This window comes from Neovison vison, chromosome 3, assembly GCF_020171115.1.
Source record: "Neovison vison isolate M4711 chromosome 3, ASM_NN_V1, whole genome shotgun sequence".
Lineage (NCBI taxonomy): Eukaryota > Metazoa > Chordata > Mammalia > Carnivora > Mustelidae > Neogale > Neogale vison.
In genome coordinates this window covers 212,798,214-212,821,647 of record NC_058093.1, presented here as the reverse complement: position 1 = coordinate 212,821,647, position 23,434 = coordinate 212,798,214, and the positions used below count along the sequence as shown (strand labels likewise).

Below are 23,434 nucleotides of genomic sequence, written 5' to 3'. Positions count from 1 at the left end.
GAGGATGGTTGCTCAGCATCCAGTCTGTCAAACAGCCAGAAACAGGCCTTATTTTCAAAGTTGGTTTTACAGGCACATGATATAAAAGTCACTGAGGAACAGAAATGTATAGTGACAAGTAAGTCTCCCTTCTATTGCTGTAGCCAAGCCCCCAGCCTCACCTACAGCAGTGGTTTCCATGACTGATCCAGGTCACCTGGAGACTATCACAGCGTGCCCTGGACTATCCTTGTAGAATCTCAGCAAAACCTCTGACCCAGGCCCTCCCCTGACGCTTTCTCAATCACACAGTGGCATATGGAGAAACTGTCAGAAGGGAGTAACAAATGCCCATAGGGACATGACACCTATTTTGGGCAGGCAAGAGGTCCAAGGCAGAGAGGGAGCGACTCTAAAAAGCAGCAGTGGGACATGGAAGTAGAGAACCCACATCCACCTACACAGAAGACCAGGTCCCTCAGAAGCTGAAAACAGGATGTGGGCCAAGATTAGATTGGGGAGGGTGTGGGCAGGATGCCCAAGCTCTGCCATGGTACTGACGCAGTCTCTGGAGGGAGACCACAAGGCAAATAACAGTAGCATTCTAAACTCATACACTTTAAAACTATTTTTCATTATAAAATCTAAGTCTGTGATAAAAAAAGACAGTTCAACCAGAGAATAACATAAAAGAAGAGCCAGAACCGGTACTTCTCCTGGGCACCCTTCCATGAGCCACCCCCGCCTGTGTGTTGGGTACGCTACTAGAGAAGAGGGGACATGAGAGCTGGAGATGAACACTCAACTGAAGAGATGAGCGTCAGATGGCAAGACGTCAGTAAGGAGAAGAGAATGATGATCCGAGAAGGGAGGCTTCCAGTGTAGGAGTGGATGGGAATGAGGTTGCACATGACCTCTGTGAAGAGCAAAGTGACACTCCCACCGGGAATGCCAACAAAGAACGGGGGTGTTCAGGTCAGGCAGCCTGGGCTCCCCCGCAAGCTCTAGCGGGCAAAGCAGACACAGATACACTGCCCTCTTCGGAGGGTTACTATGACCGATGCGTCAGAAAAATACATCAAAACGTCACAACCTGTATGTGAATCATGGTCACAGCAGCTTTATTTGTAACAGCTCAAACCTGGAAACAACCCAACGTCCTTCAAGGGTGAATGGATAAGGAAACTGTGGTATACCCCTGTCCATGGAATACAATTCAACAACGAACAGGGAATGATCTTACTGATGCAACTTGGAGAACCTCAAAGGCATTACATTGAGTGGAAAAAAGTCAGTCTCCAAATGTCAAACATCATGTGATTCCATTGATATAACATTTGTGAAGTCACATAATTAGAGCAATGGGGAACAGATCAGCAGTTGCCAGGGCTCGAAATTGGAGGGAGGGTGGGATTATTAAGAGAGAACACAACAGCTTGCTACCAGGGATGGAACAGTTCTACACCTGACGTGGTGGTGATGCCACACGTGATAAAATCTCACAGAACTATACGCACGTCAGCTCGCATGCAAGAAAGCATGTAAAAACCAGCAACATCTGAAGAAAGGCCACCTGAGTTGGCAGCATCATCGCAACGTTCATTTCTCAGTTGTGACAATGTGTTACTAAGAGGTTAGTGTTGGGGAAGTTGAGCAAAGGGGCACATGGGCACTCTCTATGCCATTCTGCAACTTCCTGTGACTCTTAAAGTATTTCAAAAAATACATACATAAAAATAAATACAAAGGGGAGAAAAGTACCAAAGCACTTCGCAGTACTGAAATACAATCCGAGCACTGAATGGCCGTTTATGAAAATCAAAGAGCCAATAAGACAGGCCCGGGAATGAACTGGGAAGGGAGACCTGCGCCACATAACTCACTCCCAGCTGGGGTAGCTGGATGGAGGGGCCAAGGCACTGGGTCCTGCAAAGCAGCACAAGGAGGGCATGGCACCGCCTTCAGGGAAGGGAAGCCTGGCCAACGGGCAAGGGCAGCACTGGAAGGAATGGCTCCTGAGACGGGGGCCTTCTGGGCACTGTGGGGTGCTGACAGCACTGCTTTGTGGGTGACAACAGCCTGAGACATGACTGTGACTATTTCAGCTGCAAAACACAGCCCCTTGGATGGAATCCCAGACTACTCCAACGTCCTCTGAGGCCTCCACTCCTGCTCAGGGGTAGGAGGAGGGCCTCGATGTTACTTAACCCTCTGACAGCCTGAAGAAGGTTTGGAACTTTTTCTCTCCATACACAGCAAAGATAAAAAGAGCTACTTGGGCGTTTCTTCAAGCTTGTCTCAATACCATCCTGAGCAAAGGAATAAAATGCACATCACCTGCAAACAAACTGGCAGGCTCTGTGCAAAGCACGGTACTCACTCTGTGGCGCTGCTGTAGATACAACAGCCATGCCGTGGGGGGCCATCCCTGAGGGGCCGGGGGGTGGCTGCCCTGAGAGGGGCATCGGCTGCCCCATGGTGCCAAGGCCACCCATCCCGCCCAGTGACTGTCCTGGGCCCCGCGAAGGCATGCCGATTCCAGCTGCTCCTGCAGCGGGCCCACCAGTCAGGCTCTGCAGCGCATTCATAGGGTCTGTGGGAACACAAGGGCACAGCATCTCAGCCGTACTCAGCATCTCAGTTCAGTGCCTGCTGAACCATAATGCTCCGAAGACTATGAGGCCTCACAGAGCACACATTTCCCCCCACCTCCAGGCACGACTCCCTCAAAGTCCCGAGCGGTAAAAGGCCATTGTCCCAGGAGCCTCTGGGCCCACAGTTGCCCATCACACCCCAGGAGCCCAAATGCCAATATGAATGTCTTTGCTCCTGGATCGTGAGCCTTCCTGGGCAGGGAACGCATCTCAAACCGTAGCCTGGCCTGTGCCAGGTCCTAATGCTGAGGGACAAACAAGCCCTTGAAGGCATGTAACAGCCCCCACCCATCCTGACTGTACACCCCTCCTGCTGGGGAAGACACAGCTGGTAACCCCAGGGACAACAAAGGACAGCAGGTCCCTCTTCATGGTAAGAAAAACCCTGTGGGCCAGAGAACTGAAGGGGCACAGACAGATGTTCTTTCAGGGAAGTTACAAGCCTCCTTGCACTCCAGCCGCCCACATCTGGTAAGTCTGTGCAGGACTCCACTAAGGAGTTCTCAGGACACCACACTGAAACAAGCTAAGGTGTGCAGGAGGGATGGGGGAAGGGCCCACAGAGTGCCACGAGATGAGGCACAGTGATGCTTGCCAGGAAGCAGTGGACTCCACTCACCGAGCGATGCTATGACCTGGAACAAGGAGCCCAAGACTCTTGACAAAACAATGTCAAGTCATGGTAAATGCTTCCTACAAAAAGGTATGGCCCAGCCAGTGTAGAGTGCCCTGTGCACAATCAGGTGCCAAAGGAACCTACACTTCAAGGCCAAGAACCCAGACATTTTCCTGGTCGTGTGCTCTTTATCCCACCCAGCCCTGCCTGGCTGACAATCCCTGCACATGCCCGGGAGAGCCCAGCAGAGACATGGGGGTCCACACAGACAAGGGCTGCCAGCTCGGCTGAGGCCAGCCTGGGCACCCGGCATTTACAGCTGGGCTGCCTGCGGTAAGAGAAACAGCGTGCCAGACTGGCTCCCTTCCTGACAGATCAGAGCTCAGCTGGCCATTGTGGATTCACAAAACCCCTTCGCTGGCAGCCTGATCAGCAAGACCAGGGCTGAATCAACACAGTTCCCGTGTGATAGTCTTGAAGTTAAAAAAAAAAGTAATTCTTAACTTAAAAAGAAACTTTGTAACTTGAGGAAGTGATCTCACAGCTACTCTCTAAAAAAATACTACTACAGATTATTATAGTGAACAGACCATGATAATTCTCCTCCAGGGAGCTCAAAATTTTGGGTAAGTCTCCATGATTGTAATTTTTTCAATCATCTTTTTGCCAGACAAAAACAGTATTTGAGTGACATGGGATGGGGAGGTCTTCTCTGACTGCAGCAGGCCAGGAAGAGGAAGCACGGAGGGTTGGGCGTGGCTCACAGTTCTCCCCGCCAGCCAGAGCTCTTCTTTGTGTGCACTTGATCCTCTAAAAACAGCTTAACCCAGGCACATGCAGCATCCATAATCACATTCTTGCCACCCCAAGCCCAAGGTTGGGATACAACTTTAATTCAAACAGGAAAAACTCTTACCACTGACCGAAGCTTGAGATTTTTTGTTATCTGTATTTAAGAAAACAAAAACAAAACACAGAGTAAACAAAGTTTTACATAACCACGTATTTCCTGGGTAAGTCAGCTTTGTAGGCATTTGCCTAGAGGTCATTTGCCAAAACTAAACACAAGGTAAAAGATATCTTGAGTGTGTATGCGTGCATGCATACGTGTCCACTCCTGGCAGAGCTGACACTCAAGGGGGTATGAGGGAAGAGGGTACAGAACCACCCAAGGTCAACCCAGAGCCCTGGAAAACTGCCCCCCAGGCAGAAGCCTGCTGTGAGCCTACTCTGGCTCTCCTTCCTGGGTGCAGGCTCTCTCAGTGGGGCCCTGAGCAACAAACACGAGAGCTACAGGGATCCACGATGGGTCCAGAATGGTGTCGAGACTTCCACAACACCTTTCTGAGCCTGCCCTGATGAGGCAGCATCCCTACTTTCTCCATGAGGAAAGTGAGTCGGTCCAAGGCTGGCCAGAAGCCGGAGCTACAGCTGCCCCTAGCCACCTGGGGGACAAGCACTGCAACAGGGCCTTCCTCCCCAGACTGGCGATGAGCTGTAGCTGGTGAGTGGGCAGGGGACATTCCTGGCCCCCAGGGCTGTGCGCTACTATGCCAGGGCCGCCTCCCAAACAGACCAGGACAGCCCAGCCCCAACAAGTAGAGCCCCTTGGCAGGACCAGCCAAAGCATCTCATCCAGGCTGCTCATTCCCCAGGCTTCTAGTTCTAATAATTTGTTCTAAACACCATAGGACCTTACCAAACACGCCAAAGAAAGTAGAATCAAGCGAAGTTCACCTGGCTGGCCACTCTCATAAAATAACAGTATGGGAAGAAGCAAAACCTATGGGTCACACAGGGACTCTGGGGTTTGCAACGTCACCTCTTGTCTGAAATTATTGACTAAAGCTGTTGCCACCTCTACAAGCATGAGTAGAAACCACTGGACATGCCAAGTGCATTTTCCACAGACAGGCGGTGTCCACAGCATCCCCCCCTCCCCCGGCGCCTGTAGTCGCAGAACTGCAGGCAGGCAGGCAGGAGGCGCTGTTGGCTGAAACCTCAACGGCCCTGTCAACCTGGTTTCCCTTAGAGACTGTGACCGCCCATCCAGGAATACTCCGAGATCTCCATGCTTACGTTTAACACACAAAAGACCACCATGACCCCTGAGCCTAGTCTGCAAGGACATGTACTTCTCAAGAGCCACTGCTGCTGCCAGGCTGGGCTCACAGCACCCCAGCGATGCCAGCAGGACCTTGTGAATCAGAGGGGGTGGAATGCAGCAGGCGCCAGGGGACCCTCTGCAGGGCACGGAGCAAGAGGCAAGACTCAGGAAGTTTCAGCCTGACAGGTCAGACCCCCACGGGTCAACAAAACCAACTCCTAGGGAAGGAAGATTCTTTTCCAGGGTAAACCTGGCTTATTTAAGAACTGCCTAGAGACAAAAGCAACAGTATTTTGAAAAAGGAGATGTTCATGGACAAGCAAAAATAGCAGTCCAGACCACTTGGAGGGTAGCATTTCAATTTTGCCAAAATCAGCATTTTTGAGGTTGAGGCTCTGAGTGGATGGGAAATAGAATCAAATGCAAAGCAATGTCGAACTTCCCAGAAAGCAGGAGCTTTTTAAACAGATATTCTGCCACAGGCACTGTGGCCAAGAAAGCCCCCACTGTCCCAAGAAAGGGCCAGCCCCTCCTGGCCATCAAAACGACCCAGAAATGTAAATTTTTACTTACGAATGTCACGAAAATGGATAATGAGCCTGGCCACGAGAGAAAGGTATTCATCCTAAAAGTAAAAACAGGAAGCAATTTAATCCCAGATGAAGAAGTGAAGTCGTGTGATGCCCCTTCCCATCCCCCTCTGCACGGCAGTGTCACCAAGCACAGGGTTCTTCCTGAAAGGCTGCCGGCCAGCCTGGCTCGGCCTCCTCTGGAATCCATCTCTCAGAGAAGAGCCGTCAGTGCTCAGCTACCGCAGGCCAACAAAAAGCACAAAGAAACAAAAAGCCAAGAGTATCGGATACCGAGAGGCATCAAATTGCTGCTCCTTCCAGCCTGGGGAAAACGTTCAACCAAGAGGGCCTCCAGCCAGCTCAGGCACCCCTCCTTTCACAGAGGAGATGAGGGGCCAGTCTGAGGTCACAAGGCACATCAGCAGTAGGCATGGGTGGGCCGCTTTTGTCTTTGCACTATTTGTATCCAAGTACTTTCGCTTTTAATACCCAGCCGGCCTGTTGCTCTCTCATTGCTGACGTGCCTGCATGCAAATCTGGATGTGCGCCCCTGGCTGAGCTTTTCCGAGATCTGCGTGAATCTGAATTTACTGCACAGGCAAGGAAGAGGACACAGGGCCATCCAAGGGTGGCAGGTAAAAGCCACTGGTGAGGGCCCTCTTCTTCCAGCTGCTGGGTTTCTGGAACTGCACCGCAGGACCTGCCTTCTACCGCTTGTCCTCTCTGTAACCAAGGACACCCGCTCCCAGGGGTTTTGGGGAGATCACCACTGTTGAGTCTGTCCTGTGGCCAACGAAGGAAGGCATGTGTGAGTTAAAATCTTATTCCAGAGAATCTGCACCGTCCTTCCCCCCGCTTGAAAAGCCCATCCTTCCAGCAAGGCATCCCTGCATGGGCAAAGCCTTTGCTCTCTGCCCTGCTCCCACAACCCTCCTTCCTAAGTCACTGCAACACCAAGAGAGTCTACTCGGCAGCAGACTGAGGGACGACACCCCCCACAACCCAGGACCAAACCACATCACCTGCAGTGTTACTACTCCGGGGACACAGGCCAGCGAGCCCAAGCACAGACAGTAAACCTACTGGGTTTACTTTTCCTTCAGGGAAAAGTGGTCTCAGGTGAATACAAAAATATAAGCACACCTTGTAAATCTTCATTACTCCTCATCTACCTCCAAACTTCACCCCACCACTCTCTTTTGGCCAGGGGAATCAGCAGACCCAAACATGAGGGGAGGGGAAGGCAAAGCCGGGATGCTAAGCACATGCAAAGGGGGTAGGTACAGGAAGAGGGACAGTGAGCCTCTGCTGGAGAAAAGGGACACTTAGGAGGTATGTCAACACTCCCAATATTTAGGGTGCCTGGGTGGCTCAGTGGGTTAAACCGCTGCCTTCGGCTCAGGTCATGATCTCAGTCCTGGGATCGAGCCCCACATCGGGCTCTCTGCTCAGCAGGGAGCCTGCTTCCTCCTCTCTCTCTGCCTGCCTCTGCCTGCTTGTAATCTCCATCTGTCAAATAAATAAATAAAATCTTTAAAAAAAAAAAACAAAAAACAAAACAAAAAAACACTCCCAATATTTAACTGCCCCCCCCCAATTTCTGATAGGAAAGACAATGGGCTAGGGGTGAAGGAAGCTCCCTCGAGTTGGGGTTCCAGCTTGTGAGTCACCTGCTGAGGCTGGTCCTTAAAGAACAGCGGTGTGATGAGCAAGGAGCAAGGAAGGTGGGCGGCCTGAAGGAAATTCAGGAAATGAGGTGGCCAAGTACAAGGGAATGAGGATTGGGAGACTGGCAGGTCAATTTCTGCTGTCTTGTTAAGGCCATAGGCCATCAGTTACACTGGGGATACCTTAAAATAATTTGTAGAGTTTTCTATACCTCCACAAAAGATAAAATGAGGAAACAGGTTGAAAGGCAACCAGATACTTTCATGCAGACAAAAGATAGAGTAAAAATGGAGCTTTGGAACATGTCCCCAAGGCTGCTCAGAGCCGCACTCTAGTCCTGAGCCCAGACCTGGAGGGTCAGCATGGTCTGTTCCCAGCTGGGGCCAACCGCTGCCAGATGGGGAGAGTGGAAGCTCTAGGGACCAGAACAGGCCAGCATGATGAGGTCTGGGGGTAGAGGGGTGGAGGGAGGGATGTGACCAGTGACAGGAGACATGGGCACAGGAAGCAGTTAGTCCCAAGGCCTCCAAGAGGTTTTCTTACACATTAAATGAATCTCCAAGATTCCTGCAGAGGCCTGGCCACCCAGGAACCATTGGGAGCTGAGTGCTGCATATCTGCAGCAGTGCAGTGTTCAGTCTCAGTGTTCCTCCTCGGAAGGCCCCAGAGTTCGAGACTGCCCCTCTCATGTCCCCCAGAGCGGGCTGCTTGACTTCCCTGGCCCCTAAGTGAGAAATCCTGATTGAGTTGCCCCCATGTGAGAATTCCCAGGGTCTGCTACCCTCTTTTGCTCCAAGGCAACCCACCTCTCTGGGACTGCCCCATCCCTTACCTTCAGTCAGTCTTGACCATCTCCCCCACTCAACATAAAAAATCTGTGTCACAGCTACAACACGAGGATGGGTGTCACCAGACCAAAGTAGTAACAGCTAACACTCTGGCACTTGACACGGTGCTGGGCACAATTCTAAACCTTTACATGTATCAATGCATTCAATTCTTCCAACCACCTACTGAGGCAGATGCAAATGAGAAGACAGAAACATGTGGGGAAAAGCTTTATAGTTTAAACCCTTGCCTAACCTGTGCAAGACTAGCATGAAGGCCCAACAACAAGAGTGAAGGATGCCTCTCCACATGGATGTGGAGAGAGTAGCAGGAGCAGGGACACACACAGGATCCATAGAAAATTCCAGGCACCACACACTACACGCTGTACACTACCTTTTGTCTAAGACATGGGGAATCTGAATATATATATATGCGCTTGTATCTGCAAAACAAAGTTGGGAGGGAAAATCGGAGATAAACAGTTACCCCCAGAGGTATCAGGGATGGGGCTGAAAATGAGATTTCACACCTTGTTATATGGTTTTCACATTGGAAGCATGTACGTTTTTTTTAATCAAACAACAGAGAACTAAACCAAAAGAAAAAAAATTCCTAAAATTTCAAAACTATCAAGTTGGTATCAGAATCACAGAGGGAAAAAAACCCTTGTCAGTGACCATTTTAAAAAACAAAAAAGCAAACAAAACAGAAAACTGGATGTTCTTAGTGGAAGGGATACACTTTACGGACTAACAGAGCTGCAAAGAAATCCTTCATTCCACATTTTGTTATTATTTGTTACCAGTATTAGTGGTAATATTAGTCCGTTCATTTCAAAAGTATTTTATGTTTTTAAGTTTATCTACTGTTTTTAGTAATCTCTACAGCCATTGTGGGGCTCGAACTCACAACCCCGAGATCAAGAGCTGCATGCTCCTCCGACTGAGGTCAGCCAGGCGTTCCCCAAAAGTATTTTAGAGTAGAGCAAGTAATTATGCTAATGATATTAGAAGCAAAGATACTCACATTAAGAGAAAGGATACACGTTTAAAACGAAAGTAAAACCCTATAAAGTTAAATTGGAACAGGAAATATCAGTGTGAAATTATGGGGTTTTTGAAGTTGTTGCTTGTTGCCACCAAAACGTATTACTTCTTAGCTCTGTTCACAATTAGGTGCAGAAGCCATTAGCACCAGTGCCCACACCGCATGCTCAAAATACCATTTCACCCTCATAAAGGAACCAGGGCTCCATAGAGGAATGGCCCATTCCGGGACCAAGACGCAAGTAAGCTGCAAAAGATGAAAGGAGTCATGATAAGGGACCCTAAGGGGGACAGGGGGTGCTTGGGGGCTGCCCCTGGGTGAGGAAAGGACCATAGAAGCATCGAAATGAACCACTGCAATGGACTGAAACACACATGATGGAAAGCCCCCAGGCTCATAATACTCACAGAACAGAACCCAACCTCACTCCCAAGCTCTTCTGATCACCCCTAGGGGTAAACAAGGGTACCAAGTCCTTGGGCTACAAAGGGACAATGGACAGGAAAGCATTCCTGGTCATCCAGAAGAGGCTGTTTCAAGCAACCAAGGAGTCTTGGTTGATGAAAGAAAACCCTTCTTTGCAGAAAAATTCCTTCTAATAAAAGTGTAAGGAAACCCAGAAAATTGACCATTTTGCGACACCCAATTAAATGGTGGTACCATCAGATGACAAGTGGATGCGGGAACTTTTTAGGAGAAGAGTCAGGCTGTCACTCTCTGAACTCCCGGCAAACTGTGGTGTTGCAGCAAACTATGAACACAGAGCCCCACCTCAGACATATTCTTGTTCATGACACCACGGCAACCCTGGGCTCTTCCCATCTAACACCTAGTTCTCAAGAATTAAGGGGTAGAAAAGAGGAAGTCAGGCAACAGGGGGCACTGTTGGTAGAAACATGCATGCCAAAGACTCTGCTACCTGGGATTCACAGGGAACTGAGGAACCTGGCAGAGAAAGCCCCATATCATCTTTGAGAACACATGTGTATCATCAAAACCAGAACGCTGGTGGAAAGATGTTACAGGTGTTTCTGGGGAGGGCTCAGAGGAAATGAGGAACATGTCATTGGAAACTGATGCAGAGAGAAGCTTCATTATCTAGTGGCAGAAGTTTGGCTGAATTGTATCCTAGTTGTGTGGAAGGCAAAAACTGACCTTGAAAGCAATGAATCTGGAGAGCTGGGGGAGTAGACTTCCAAGCAAAATGTTGTAGGTATGGCCTAGCTTCTTGCTGCTCAGAGTAAAATGTGAGACCAGAGAGACTGAGAGAAGAACTAGTAAGCAAAAAGGAACCTGGACTTGATGGGTTTGGAAAACTCCTAGGCTATCCTAATTGGGGGGAAAAAAAAATCAAGCTAAACTGAGGAGATTCACTGTTATGAAGATGTGCTCCTGGAGAAAAGGCCAAGGTGTGGCAGGACATAAATTTTATTAGTGCCAAAAAGAGTAGACACAGAATTCACAAACCCCTCAATTGGGAATCATCTCACAGAAGCCAAAGGCAGGGATGAAATCACACAGAAAAGATCGGTGGAGAAACCCCTTGTCTAATGGCATGGATCCCATCAGATGCATGGGAGACCCACAAAGGCTTGTGAGTATTACACCAGCAGAAACACTGACAGATTGGCCTGAAAAGGAGAGAGACTGGTTAAAATCAAAGAAGGGTGTCAGATTCCCAAAATGCTATAGGCAGGAAAAAGGCTGATAAAATGACTCTGCAAACATACATTACTCCTCAAGAAAAGGAAAGATGACTACAAGGGCAGAGCTTCAGGCCCAGAGGTCAAAGCCATGAGCCCAGACACTAGAGCCTCCAAACACTGGTAATTAGTTATAGCAGCTATAGGAAACTAATACACTGTCCCTAAAGACTGGCCTATTCTGGGCATTTTACACAAATGCAATCATGTTGCATAATATGGACCATTATGACTATTTTATTACACTCAGTATGATATTTTCAAGATTCATCCATGTTATAGCATGTATTAGTATTTTATTCCTTTATATGGCCAAATCACATTCCATTGTATGGATATACCTCCTTCTGTTTATCCATTCATCAGCTCATAAACATTTGGGTTATTTCCACTTTTTGACTATTATGAATGATGCTATGAGTATCTGTGGGCCAGTTTTTGTGGACATTTGGTAGTTCAATTTTTTTTTATTTTATTTTTTTTTTAGTTGTTCAATTTTTTGAGGAATCATCACACTGTTTTCCACAGCGTCTACACCATTTTACATTCCTTGCTGCAACGTAGGAGGTTCCAAGGTCTTCAGGCATCATGAGTGTGAAGTGGTGTCTCACTGTGGTTTTGATTGGCATTTCCTTAATGACTGGTGATGCTGAGCAGCTTTTCATGTACTTCTTGGCCATTTGTATGTCTTCTTTGAAGATATATCTGATAGAGTCCTTCATGCTATTTTTTGAATTACGCTTTTTGTTGTTATTGTTGAGTTGGAGAACTTCTTTATATATGCTGGATACCAGTTCCTTAACAGATAAATAATCTGCAAATATTTTGTCCCATTCCATGGTTTGTCTTTTCACTCTCTTGATGATGTCCTTTGATGCACAAGAGTCTTTAATTTTTTTTTAAGTTTTTAATTTTGATGGGTCAAACTAACCTAGGCTTTCTTTTGCTGTTTGTTCTTTTGGTGTCATATGTCAGAAATTGTTGCCTAATCCAAGGTCACCGAAGATTTATGCCTACAACTTTTTCTAAGAGCTTTATAGTTTTACCTCTTCAGCTTAGGCCTTCCATCCATTCTGAGTTAATTTTTGTATATGGTGTGAAAATGGGATCCAACCTCAGTATTTTATATATGGTAATCCAGTTTTCCCAGCACCATTTGTTGTAAAGACTGTTTTCCCCACTGAACTCTTTCAGCACCCATGTTAAAAAAAATCTATTAGGGACACCTGAGTGGCTCAGTGGGTTAAGCCACTGCCTTCGACTCAGGTCATGATCTCAGGGTCCTGAGATAGAGTCCCGCATCGGGCTCTCTGCTCGGTGGGGAGCCTGCTTCCTCCTCTCTCTCTCTCTCTGCCTGCCTCTATGCCTACTTGTGATCTCTGTCAAATAAATAAATAAAATCTTTAAAAAAAAAATCTATTAACCATAAACACAAAGATTTATTTGTAGATTCTCAATTCTACTCCACTGATTTGTATGTTCATCCTTATGCTAGTTTGACATGGTTTTGATTACTGTAGCTTTGCAGGACATTTAAAAATTCACAAGTAGGAAAAAAAAATTCACAAGTAGGAGTCTTCAGACTATTTTCTTTTCTAAGATTGTTTTGAGTATTCTGGGTCCCTTGAATTTCCTTAGCATCAGTTTGTTAGTTTCTACAAAGTCTGTTTGAAAGTTTTCCTCACATGTTGAAAAATGTATCAAATCCTAGAGCAGGTACTCCAAAGCCGGTGTTCTTGGCAACCAAAGGCCTTCATTAAGTGTTGGATTGGAAGTCATATACTTTAACATTTTATTCTTATATATTCTGAAGTATTTTAGACACACAAAAAATGAGTAATAAAACAAATGCCTGTGGTCTCTTACCCAGCTTACATTTATAAAAATAAGACAGAGGGGCAACTGTCTGGCTGTCGGTAGAACATGTGACTCCTGATCTCAGGATCATGAGTTCAAGCCACACACTGGGCATGCAGGCTACTTAAAATTGAAAAGAGAAAAAAAAAAAAAAAGGAACAACAAAAACCCAAAACAAAAAATAAATAAAAATAAAAATAACAGGAAAAAAAAGCAAGTAAACAAGCTAGCTAGCTCCCCATGCTACCAGTGACATGCCCTACGTCTGTTTCTTCACCAGTAAACAGGAGAAAATGTCACAAGGGCTAGCCAAAGTGTGTACTTCTCTCAGCCTCAATATATGCTTCAGCAAATACAGTTGGTGAAAACCAAGCAATGAACAGACAGTGAACTGCAGAAAGAGTATGTTTACTAAGGATGATGCAGGAGTCCTGACTGTCACACATTTAGACAGAACGGAGGGAAGGAGCAATGCCTACTGGACCTTCCTCATGAACCAGCTACACCAAGCCAGGCTTTCCTAGCAGATGTTAGCAACTGTTAAAAAAATGCTAGTCCTGAGGCACTGGCTACCTCAGTTGGTGGAGTGACTCTTGACCTCAGGGTCGTAGGCTCAGGCGTACTTTAAAAGAAAAAAGGAAAGAAAATGCCAGTCTTTCCATGTGTTCACATTTTTTAGTGCACACAGTTGTGCTTTTCTCAGCTCTAAGATGCAGGGCTTCTAATGCCTGAATTCTTGGGTGGTCCAATAGCTGCTCTTGATTAAACAGGGATACTAGAAGGTATGTTCAAGTTCAGTTAAAGCCAGACTCCAGACTTGTGAGGTCCCTTAAAAAGGATGAAGGAAGGAAAACCCCTCCTTTCATCAGATATACATCCTCTCCTTCCCTTGCTGGACGCACGGCTGTGCCTGATCCTAATTTCCCACCCTGTGCTTGTCCTTATTTATTCCAGGGGCTGGCTGTTCAGCTCAGGCCCACCTCTTTGATAGATCCTAAGGTGGCTTCCTACATCTGATGCTCACAGCCTCCCTGGTTCCCATTTTTCACTCTGGCTTCCCAAGTCGGGGTTTAGTTCTATACCAGTCCTTTCCACACTGTAAACCAGTAATGGTTTACTCTGTATTAAATGCAAAAGAGCAGATGAGTGTTTAACTTAGAGGCTTAATGTAAAAACAATCAAGTAATGAGCAAATGTTCAGAAATGCACCCAGCTTTAGTAAGCATCACTACACACTACCATTGTAGGCACCGCCACAGAGCTTCCGGGACCTCTGACTGTGCTCTCATCCAGGGGATGCCACATCTTCCCGAACCTTCAGAGGCTGGTTCAAGTTTTTGTGGAGATGTCACTCTCACAACAACCCACCATTCCCAGGCACAATTATTTTTGCTTCCATCAGCCTCCCTTAGGCAGGGAGTAGTCCCATCTGTAGGAATTAAAGGTGTTAAGGAATTAAAGTGGCTGTTTGGGTATCTTTTGCTTTGAGAGATGAGAGGGAGTAAAAGAAGTGGTTGAGTGTGGTGACACCAGACCATCTGGGTTCCACTCCCGGCTCTAGCTCCACCCAGATCTGTGACCTCCTGGTTAAGTTAACTAGTCTCCGTACGCCAGAGCCTCCTTCTCTGAAATTGGGGACAGTGGTACCATATTTGCTTCACAGAGCTGATGTGGGATCACAGGAGCTCACACATGAAGCATACCCAACAGGGCCTTGGGGTATACACTAGGCAGCCTGAGGTATCCATTAGCACCCCAGTTTCCTTCAGGGTGGACACCTCTGGACCTGCCAGCTTGCCAGGATTCCCCAGGAAGGTCAGCCCCTTCCCTGTGGCCTCTTACACTTCCCAGCCCCTCCTAGAATCCAGAAACAGAGAAATTACTCTTCCCTGTCTTTCTCCCTGCTCTACGGTCCCACCTCTTCAATTCTTTCACAGTTGTTCTGATGGAGTCTCGGATGGGAAGGGCAGGTCAACAAGAGTGCCTGGGCTGCCATCCGGCCAGTCCTCACAGAAGGGCCTCACTGCACTGACTGGCACCCAGCTCTATGAGGAGCCTAAGCAGCGGTAAAAAGCTAGGCAGCAGACAATCAGACTATGCTAGTGCCCAAGCAGTAGGTCTGTCTCTGTTTAAAAAAAAAAAAAAGACAGGAAATTTCCAACACCTGTTAAAAATACTTAACACTTATCTTCCAAATAGTTGGGGCCTCTCCTCTTTGGAGTTAGGGATTTAGAACCAGCTTGATCAAAGGAAACAGGACTGCCATCATTAAGGTTCAGAGTGTGGGCTAGAGCAAGGCAAAGGCTGAGATGGTTAGGGAGCTGTTGTGCTGCTCGATGCTCTCTTTGGGATGGAAGGCACCCCAGATGATAGGACAGGGTCTATGATAGCCAATCTCCAAGAGGGCCACCAACAATCACTGGCCTCTCTGTATAAACACCCTACAGCTCACATCAAAAGAAAGAGGTGAAGGGCGCCTGGCTTAGTCGGGGGCGTGTATGACTCTTGATCTCAGGGCAGTAGGGCAGGATCTCTACATCCAGTCCCGCAATGGATGTAGAGATTGCTTAAAAATAAAATCTTAAAAAAAAAAAAAAAAAAGGTGGCAATTCCCACTGCCCTTAGGACCTGCTATATCAGAGTTATGGTCTAGGACTTCTGAGGACTGGTAGCTTCTGCTCCCTCCTCTTCAGAAGCCAGCTGCCATATAGTAATAAGGAAGTGCACACTTTACTGCTGGAGACACCACATGGAGGCCACGTCAGGAAACTGATGTGCAGATACAGGAGGGAAAGCCTTGACGGACCTTCCAGGTCAGCCCCGCTGCCTGCTGAATATAGCTGCATGGGAGTTCGCACAGAGATGAGCAGAAGGGTCAGCCCAGCAATTCCCATTGCCCCAGCTGATGACCCACAGAATCAGGAGAAATAATTTATTGCTTCAAGTCATTAAGTTTTAGGGTAGTTCCTTATCAAACAATAGATAACAATGCCGAACCAACAAGTTTTGCATTTCAAAAGTTGAAATAAGCCCTCATCAAAGTCCTTTTAATTCTAAGCAAATACTAACAAAACCAGTCATAACATCCCATTCCCCCCCAACATATTTGCAAATTCATTACCTAATAGGAGACTTATATCCAAAACGCGTTAAAAACCCTTCTGGTCAATTAAAAAAAAAAGGCTCAATTTTAAAATGGGCAAAGGATCTGAATAAACATTTCTCCAAAGAAAATATGTAAGTGACCAGCAAGTACATGGAGACACTCAGTATCATTAGTCGCCAGGGAAATGCAAAGCAAAACCATAATTTTTGTGAAATATTACTTCACACTCACTTTGATGGCTAAAATAAAAAAGACAAACAATAACAAATATCGGTAAGGACATGGAGAAACTGGAATCTCATACCCTGTTTGTGGGAACGTAAAATGATACAGCTGCTTTCAAAACAGTATGGCAGTGTTCTGTTACCATAGGATTCAACAGCTCCACTCCTAGGTATCTACCCAAGAGAAATGAAAATGTTAGGGCCAGAGGAAAGCTTCTACACATGTTGTTGGTTTTGTTTTGCCTTTTTTAAAAAAAAATATTTTACGTAATCTCTATGCCCAGCGTGGTGCTCAAACTCACAACCCTGAGATCAAGAGTCGCACACTGCTATGATTGAGCCAGCCAGGTGCCCCTTGCACACAAATGTTCACAGCAGCATTGTTTTTATTTATTTATTACTTACTTATTTGAGAGAGAGAGTGTGTGTGTATGAGCAGGGGGAGGGGCAGAGGGAGAAGGAGAACCAGACTCCTTGCTGAGCAGGGAGCCCAACATGGGACTGGATCCCATCCAAGGACCCTGGGATCATGACCTGAACTGAAGGCAAACATTTAACCCAGAGCCACCCAGGCACCCTCACAGCAGCATTACTGATAAGAGCCAAAAAGCGGAAGCAACCCAAATGACCATCAACTGATGAACAGATAAATAAGACAGTATATCCATACAACAGAATATTATTCAGCAATAAAATGGAATAAACTATATGCAACAAAACGGTCCATGGATGAAACTTGAAAATACTATCCCAAGTGAAAGAAGCCAGTCACAACAACATTTTCTGTATGACTGCATTTATATGAACAGTTCAGAAAAGGAAAATCCATAGCAACAGAAATCAGGAAGTGGTGGCCTACGGCCGGGAAAATGGGGAGTGGGCAGTTTGTGCAGTATATGAAATAGGTCTCAATAAAGTTATTAAAACAAAAGAAGATGTTTATCATATATACCCAGAGTGCAGACCCCCCACGCCTCAGTGCTCAGAGCTCTTTCTTATACTCCATGTGGTCACAAACACACACCTGTGTGCTCTAACCTCTAAGACCAGATCATGCAGGTGGTTTCTCTTCTGGAAACTGCTTTCTCCAGCAGTTTGATGACTCTGTTATTTCCATTTTGAAAAATGTCCATCTCATTTAAACACTCAGACCATGCCCTAATTTCCTGAATTGATCTCTATGTCTTGACAGTTGGTTTATCCAAACCAGTATCCCCTCAAGGGCCATAAATAGGATCTGCTTTGAATTCCTGACACGCAAGGATGTCCTAGAACTCCCAACACCACACTCAGGCACATAGTGCTTAGGGCAGACCCAGTGCAGCCAGAGCCTGCACTGTCAGGATGTGTGAGCGAGGCAGGGCAGGTGCCGTGAAGAGGAAAAGTCCCGGGCATCAGCCACACACCCCCTTGCACAGTCTGGATTACTCTACGCAAGCCGCTGGCTTCCTTGTGCCCATTCTGCTCCACTTCTACTAAAACAGCTCTGCCCTGGGGAGAACACTCCAATGAAAGGAGGTGGTCATGTGAAGCCCATGGCATTCGGCCCAGGATGAGAGCTCACAAGGCAGAAATTCTTCCCCATTACTCCACCTGTGACACTCCTAGGCTCAAGGCCTCAACACCCACAAGCATCACCTTTAGCACTTAACAAAACACGAAAGGAACACCTTAGGGCCCACGTGTCAGGGCCCTGCGGGCCTTTAGTGAGGATCCCGTGGGGAGCACTCTTATTCAGAGGAGCAGCTGGGACCTCCATGAGCATCCTACAAGATTCCTGGGAGCTGACCATGAATGGAGGGTGTTGGCAACAGTGTTGTGGTCAAGGCTGGGCCTGCATCCTGCATGTCCCCCAGAGTACCCTCCCTATAACTATACCATGGACCCATGGGAAGACCCACAGCATGCTGCAATAAAGCCCATAGTGCCAAGGTCAGTCAGTGAGTGGCCACCCCGCCCTCACTCTGCAGGGAGCTTCCAGAGCCTTCCTTGCACCCTCCCCTTCCTGAGCCCCTGAGCCTTCTGCCTGGGGCTCCACCCACCAGGGCCTTACCCGCGTCTTGGCCTTCAGGAACACATGGCTCTCCATATCCTTGCTGGATTTACTGTGGGCCACACCAGCTTTTCTCATGGCATCCTCACTGTAATACAGAATAAAAAGAGATGTTCACACATACCTGTTAGTCTGCTCTTGTAGGGTTCCTGGCCAACAGGCCCTGCTCAGCCACTGCCCCTGGGGGGAAGAGACGCTGTCCCCCAGCATAGCAGCCTTGCTAAGGTCCGGGATAGGCATATAATTGAGCATTTATTGCTCAGCAGAGCAATAAAAGGTGGGCTGAGCAAGGTAAGGGGGAAGAGCTATGAGAAGGAAGAAATAAGAAAGGCAGACACCACAAAGCAAAGCAGTTACCCCTGGCAGGAAGGATGAGAGGAGCTAGGCCCTAGGAGTTGCTCACAACCAGCACAATATCAGGTGTACGCAGATAGCTGAGCAGCCAGCACCTTCTATTTCCTACCCTCTGAGTGGCTTGGGTGTCCCCACTATCGCCCAAGGCTGGCATTAAGAACAGTGGGACACCAGCTCCAGTCTCCTCCTCTGTAAAAGTAGGGGGCCATGCAATGTCAACTCATAGTCCCTCCCAAGGCAAAGGTCCTTTTTTTTTTTCTTTTTTTTTTTCCCCAAAGATTTTACTTAATTTATTTGTCACGGGGTGGGGGAGAGAGAATGTGCACACAAGCAGGGGGAGCGGAAGGCAGAGGGAGAAGCAGGCTCCCATTTCAGGACTGGATCCCAGGACTGGGGATCATGACCTGAGCCAAAGGCAGATGCTTAACCAACTGAGTCCCCCAGGTGCCCCATAGTAAAGGTCCGTATGTGGGACGTGCAGGTTCTCCAAGTGGGACCAAGGAGATAAACCTTACAAATCTGGAAAGGACTTAAAAACACATCTGCCAATAGGCACGTGGGTGACTCAGTCAGTTATAGCCTGACCCTTGATTTTGGCTTGGGTCATGGCCTCAGGGTTTTGAGGTCAGGCTCCACCCTCGGTGCAGAGTATGCTTGAGATGCTCTCCCTCTCCCTCCGCTCCTCCCCCACTCACGTTCTAAATAAATAAATAAATAAATAAAATCTTAAAAACCAAAAAAACACACATTTGCCAAAACCTGTCCAATCAGAGACAGAAGGCTATTTACGCTGTCTGCCAGCTGATGCTCTGCTAGGATGCAGCCACGCACACCGGCTGAGCTTGAGCTCCCCGGGAAAGACAGCACACACCCTGCCGAACACACACAAAGCTAAGAACATGTGTGTGTCTGTTAGAAAGGAAGGGGCATGTCAGGCTTGGATCTCAGGGCCTGGCCCGTCTGCAGCCTCCCTTCTTTGCAGAGCTGGGCGTGCTGACGAACGAACGAACCAACGAGCATGTCAGGGCTCTGTTGCCTCACCCCAAGAGGATCAGACAAGCCCAGTCCAGCTGGCGCTCGACAGCCTTCGGACTACTCTAACAAACCAACAAGCAAACCAACCAACCAACCCACCAAGCCCAGGATACTCATCAGTGTGCAACTGGGTTGCATGGTTATGTTTGTGATCCTTAAAGAAAGGATCACTCGGACAAATCTGTATTAATGTGTAAAGAAACGTAAAAAGACCCTGCCCCACCACACTGCTGGATAACTCATTAAACACATGAGTGCATAGTCTCTACCCCGTCTGCTTCCTCAAGCTGCACAGAGGCAAAGCAGCAAGTTCTTGTTGGCGAGGCAACCAAGATGCAGCAGACACGCGCACGAGGGGCAATGTGATCAGGGCCACAAGAGCAGAGCAAAAGGAACAATGCAGGAGGACAACGCGGAATCCAACTCGTGGGGATGCGAGGCAGCCAGGCTCAGAGGACCTAGCCAGCGTTAAGGCAAGCGTCCACATACAGACATCAAGAGTCATCACTTGGTCAGGCTAAGTCACGGAGCATCTCCGACAAGAGAAGTGATAGAGCAAACCTGCTTTCAGAAGGATGCCTCACCTGTGTCTCCCAGGGCCATACCTGTTCCCTTCCCCACCTTCCCAGAGCAGTGGGAGGCAAACCCTGCCCCAGAGGCTTGCCAGGGCTGAAGGCCACAGAGCTACAGACCAATGGAGGAGAAAGCAGCAGATACAGCCAAGAGGGCACCTGCTAGCCCATGGGACATGCTGAAGGCTGGCTGAGGACAAGTGGAGAGGCCATGGGTAGAAGGTGGAGCCAGGACCCAGGTATGAACACAAAAAGGCAGAGAACGGGGCTGAGGGCTCTGACACAGTACTCAGTTATGCAGACGGGCTCTGTGCCCAAGACGAGCAATCCCCCATGGCTTAGGCAGGCTCCAGGCTGGCTAAATGTCATCCTTACTGAGCTGCTGGCTGGGCACTTTGATGGAGTCCTTAGATTCACAAGCCCCACACAAACTCTATGAACCCTGACTGCAGTAAAAACACCTGGCACAGTCCCCAGAGACAAGACACAGACACCAGCTTAAGAGCTTTGAGGCCCTAAGGCACAGATGCCAGGGGGTGTGCTGGAGAAGGAGCCCTTTCCCATCCAGGTCCACAGAGAGCGGGGGCACTGGTTATTACATGACTGAAAGAGCCTGAGGAACACTGTCAGGACAGGAGGCCAGAATAGGGCCCATCCTGATGAGGCAGAATACACACTTGAGCAAGCGGAAACAGACCTGGGATAAATGTCCTTGAAGGGGCTACACAGCTATGGGACCAAGGAGGAAGGCCGCTCCTAGGCCAGGCACCAGGGCTTTGCGAGACAGCACCGTGCCCATTTCCCACACGTGTCCCTTCTACTGCTGCACACAATGCCTGCCCAAAGAGGCCCTGCATGTTTGTTGGCTGAAGAATGAACAGGTGCTGTGAGCACTGTTTTCAGTTCTGCAAACCATATTTTACAGAATGTTTTTGTTCCTGTTTCTAGTCTACAGGTAACGCTCCACGAAACAGAAGATGAGGCAAAAATGAAACCAGGCAGCTCTGTTCCCTGTGACCATTCCCACATCTTCCTCCAGGAGGCCCTGTCCTTTTCCTTTTCAGCTAACTCAGCATCTTGCCAGAGGCTCCCATCCATTATGTGGTTCTAACTGCACACAGAAGAGCTTCCTGCATCAGTGCTTAGGGGTGGTGTCCCTCCCTCCTTCCACACCAAGGACCAACATGCCTACTGCATGAGCCTGTCGTGGGTCCCAGCCCCACATTTAGGGCAGGCCCCACACAGATGCAGGACCAGCCACTCTGCTCTGTCCCCAGGATGCCTACAGGAAGAGCTGGATCTTGATGGCCATTCCTCAGCCTCAGAAAACAAACCCCTTCCAGCAACCGACACTAAACAAACGCAAACTAGCACACGAAAAGACAGCCCTAAAGACAGAGTGGTGGTCACAGCCTCAGAGAAACAGCTTAGAAGAACCAGCAAGTCCTAGTGAGCTCTGCCCACACAAGCAAGCCTAAGATCAGTGCCAGGAATACAAGGGCCTGCCAAGTCAGGGGAGGTCAGGGAGCAAAACCAGGGTCAGCTCACAAGGGTGGACCCTAACTGGGGCTATCCTGACACATCCTACCAATACCAAGTCCATTGTCCCCAAACCTGAGGCTGCCAGGAAGGCACCAGCACCATAACAGAGGGCCTGTCTGCTGGCCTCTGCCTGGATGTGCCCAACCCTCTAAGATGGATGAAGGACTGACACTGGCTCAAAGTACGTGGCCCCTTGCTTCAAGCCAGGCTCCCCAGCTCCCCAGCTCCAGCTTCTTCTTGGCCACCACGGCTACACCGGTCTGCCTGGTCAGGGTTCAACTGGTGTCTGGTTTAGACCTGAGTCTCGGAGGGAGGACCTGACCCATCCCACAGGCCCTGTCGGAGGAGGTCCACAAACTGCCCACACTGGAAACCTGGGAAACCCCTCCTTCACTTCCCAATTCTGACTTCTGTTCCTTGAAGTTCAAACCCTCACCCCATCTCCCACTGTTCCTGTGGTGGTCCTTCCTCATGGGCCTCTGTCTCCACCTCCACCACCTCCGCCAGTGCCCTAAGCCACAGGACAGTGAGAGTGGGAAGTGGCCCAGGCTATGTCCCTGCCTGCCTAAAGGGCCTTGCTCCTTACCAGCAACGCAGACAGCCATGGAGCCCACTCCCTCCCCCTTCCAGGGTCCTGCTGCTAAGCATGCTGATGCCCAACCACTGCACCAGCCTGTTAGGCCCTCTAATCGTGCTCCTACCCAGGAACCCAACTTTCTGCCTCACAGTAACCTTGTGGTCACCCTGGCCATACCTGCGGCACCTCCTGCAGGAACTGCTGGCTCCCTGTCAGTCGGCCCTGCCATCCCACAAACATCTTGAGAGCAGGGACTGGTATGCAACAGCAGTAATCAGCACCAGACAAATAACTGGTTATTTTTAACACAAGGGGTGGTAATGCCATGCATTTTGATGTGCAGAACCAAGAATCAGCGTGACAGGTAGAGGAGAAACTGGGACTCAAGCGAGTCTGTCCAGGCAGCAGAGGCCAGGGTGATGGGAAAGGTATGTGCTGGGGCGGGCCAAGTGCCGGGCACTGGATCTGCAGGAAGCAGACAGAGGAAGAAGGGCCTGGGCTCCAGAATCACACAGACCTCACACAGACCAAGGCTCAAATTCCGACCTGGCCACTCGCCAGCTCTGGGTCTTGGGAGAGGCTCTCCACCCCCACCCCCACATGTTCCTCGTAAAGGAGCTCTCTGAAAGGGCTGTGGCCAGGATGAAGGGAGGTGCACAGGAGAGGCCAGGGTGTGAGGACAAGCCTAGCCTGGGTCCAGCCTGCAGCACTCCTGTCCAGTATCTGGCCTGCTCTGCTGCCTCACCTCTACCCTATCCCCTGATTGGGAACCTCAATTCAACACCTGGAGTTGGTTCCCAGTCTTTGTAATCTGAATCTGGGCAGGATAAAGCCAAAGAACTAGCAAACTGTGTGTTCTAGGAAGGTATGCATGGGTGTTAAGCTCCAAGTCCGGTAATGCTCCAGCCTGCCCCTCACCACTCCAGCCCCCAGCTGG

The 23,434-nt window shown here is 48.7% G+C and overlaps 1 protein-coding gene across 2 annotated transcripts in view; it reads right to left on the bottom strand.

Moving 5' to 3' along the window:
- Positions 1–23,434, bottom strand: part of MED15 (mediator complex subunit 15) — a 67,833-nt gene that overhangs the window by 24,964 nt on the left and 19,435 nt on the right. Inside the window, exons 2-5 of one of the 2 annotated variants that reach the window (XM_044243747.1) lie at positions 18,418–18,505; positions 5,930–5,981; positions 4,166–4,195; positions 2,360–2,572 (exon numbers count right to left, since the gene is read on the bottom strand). In XM_044243747.1, coding sequence (XP_044099682.1) covers positions 2,360–2,572; positions 4,166–4,195; positions 5,930–5,981; positions 18,418–18,505 — 383 coding nt within the window. Of the gene's footprint in view, positions 1–2,359; positions 2,573–4,165; positions 4,196–5,929; positions 5,982–6,219; positions 6,312–18,417; positions 18,506–23,434 lie in introns of those variants that run through there. The other variant, XM_044243748.1, reaches the window with a different exon arrangement.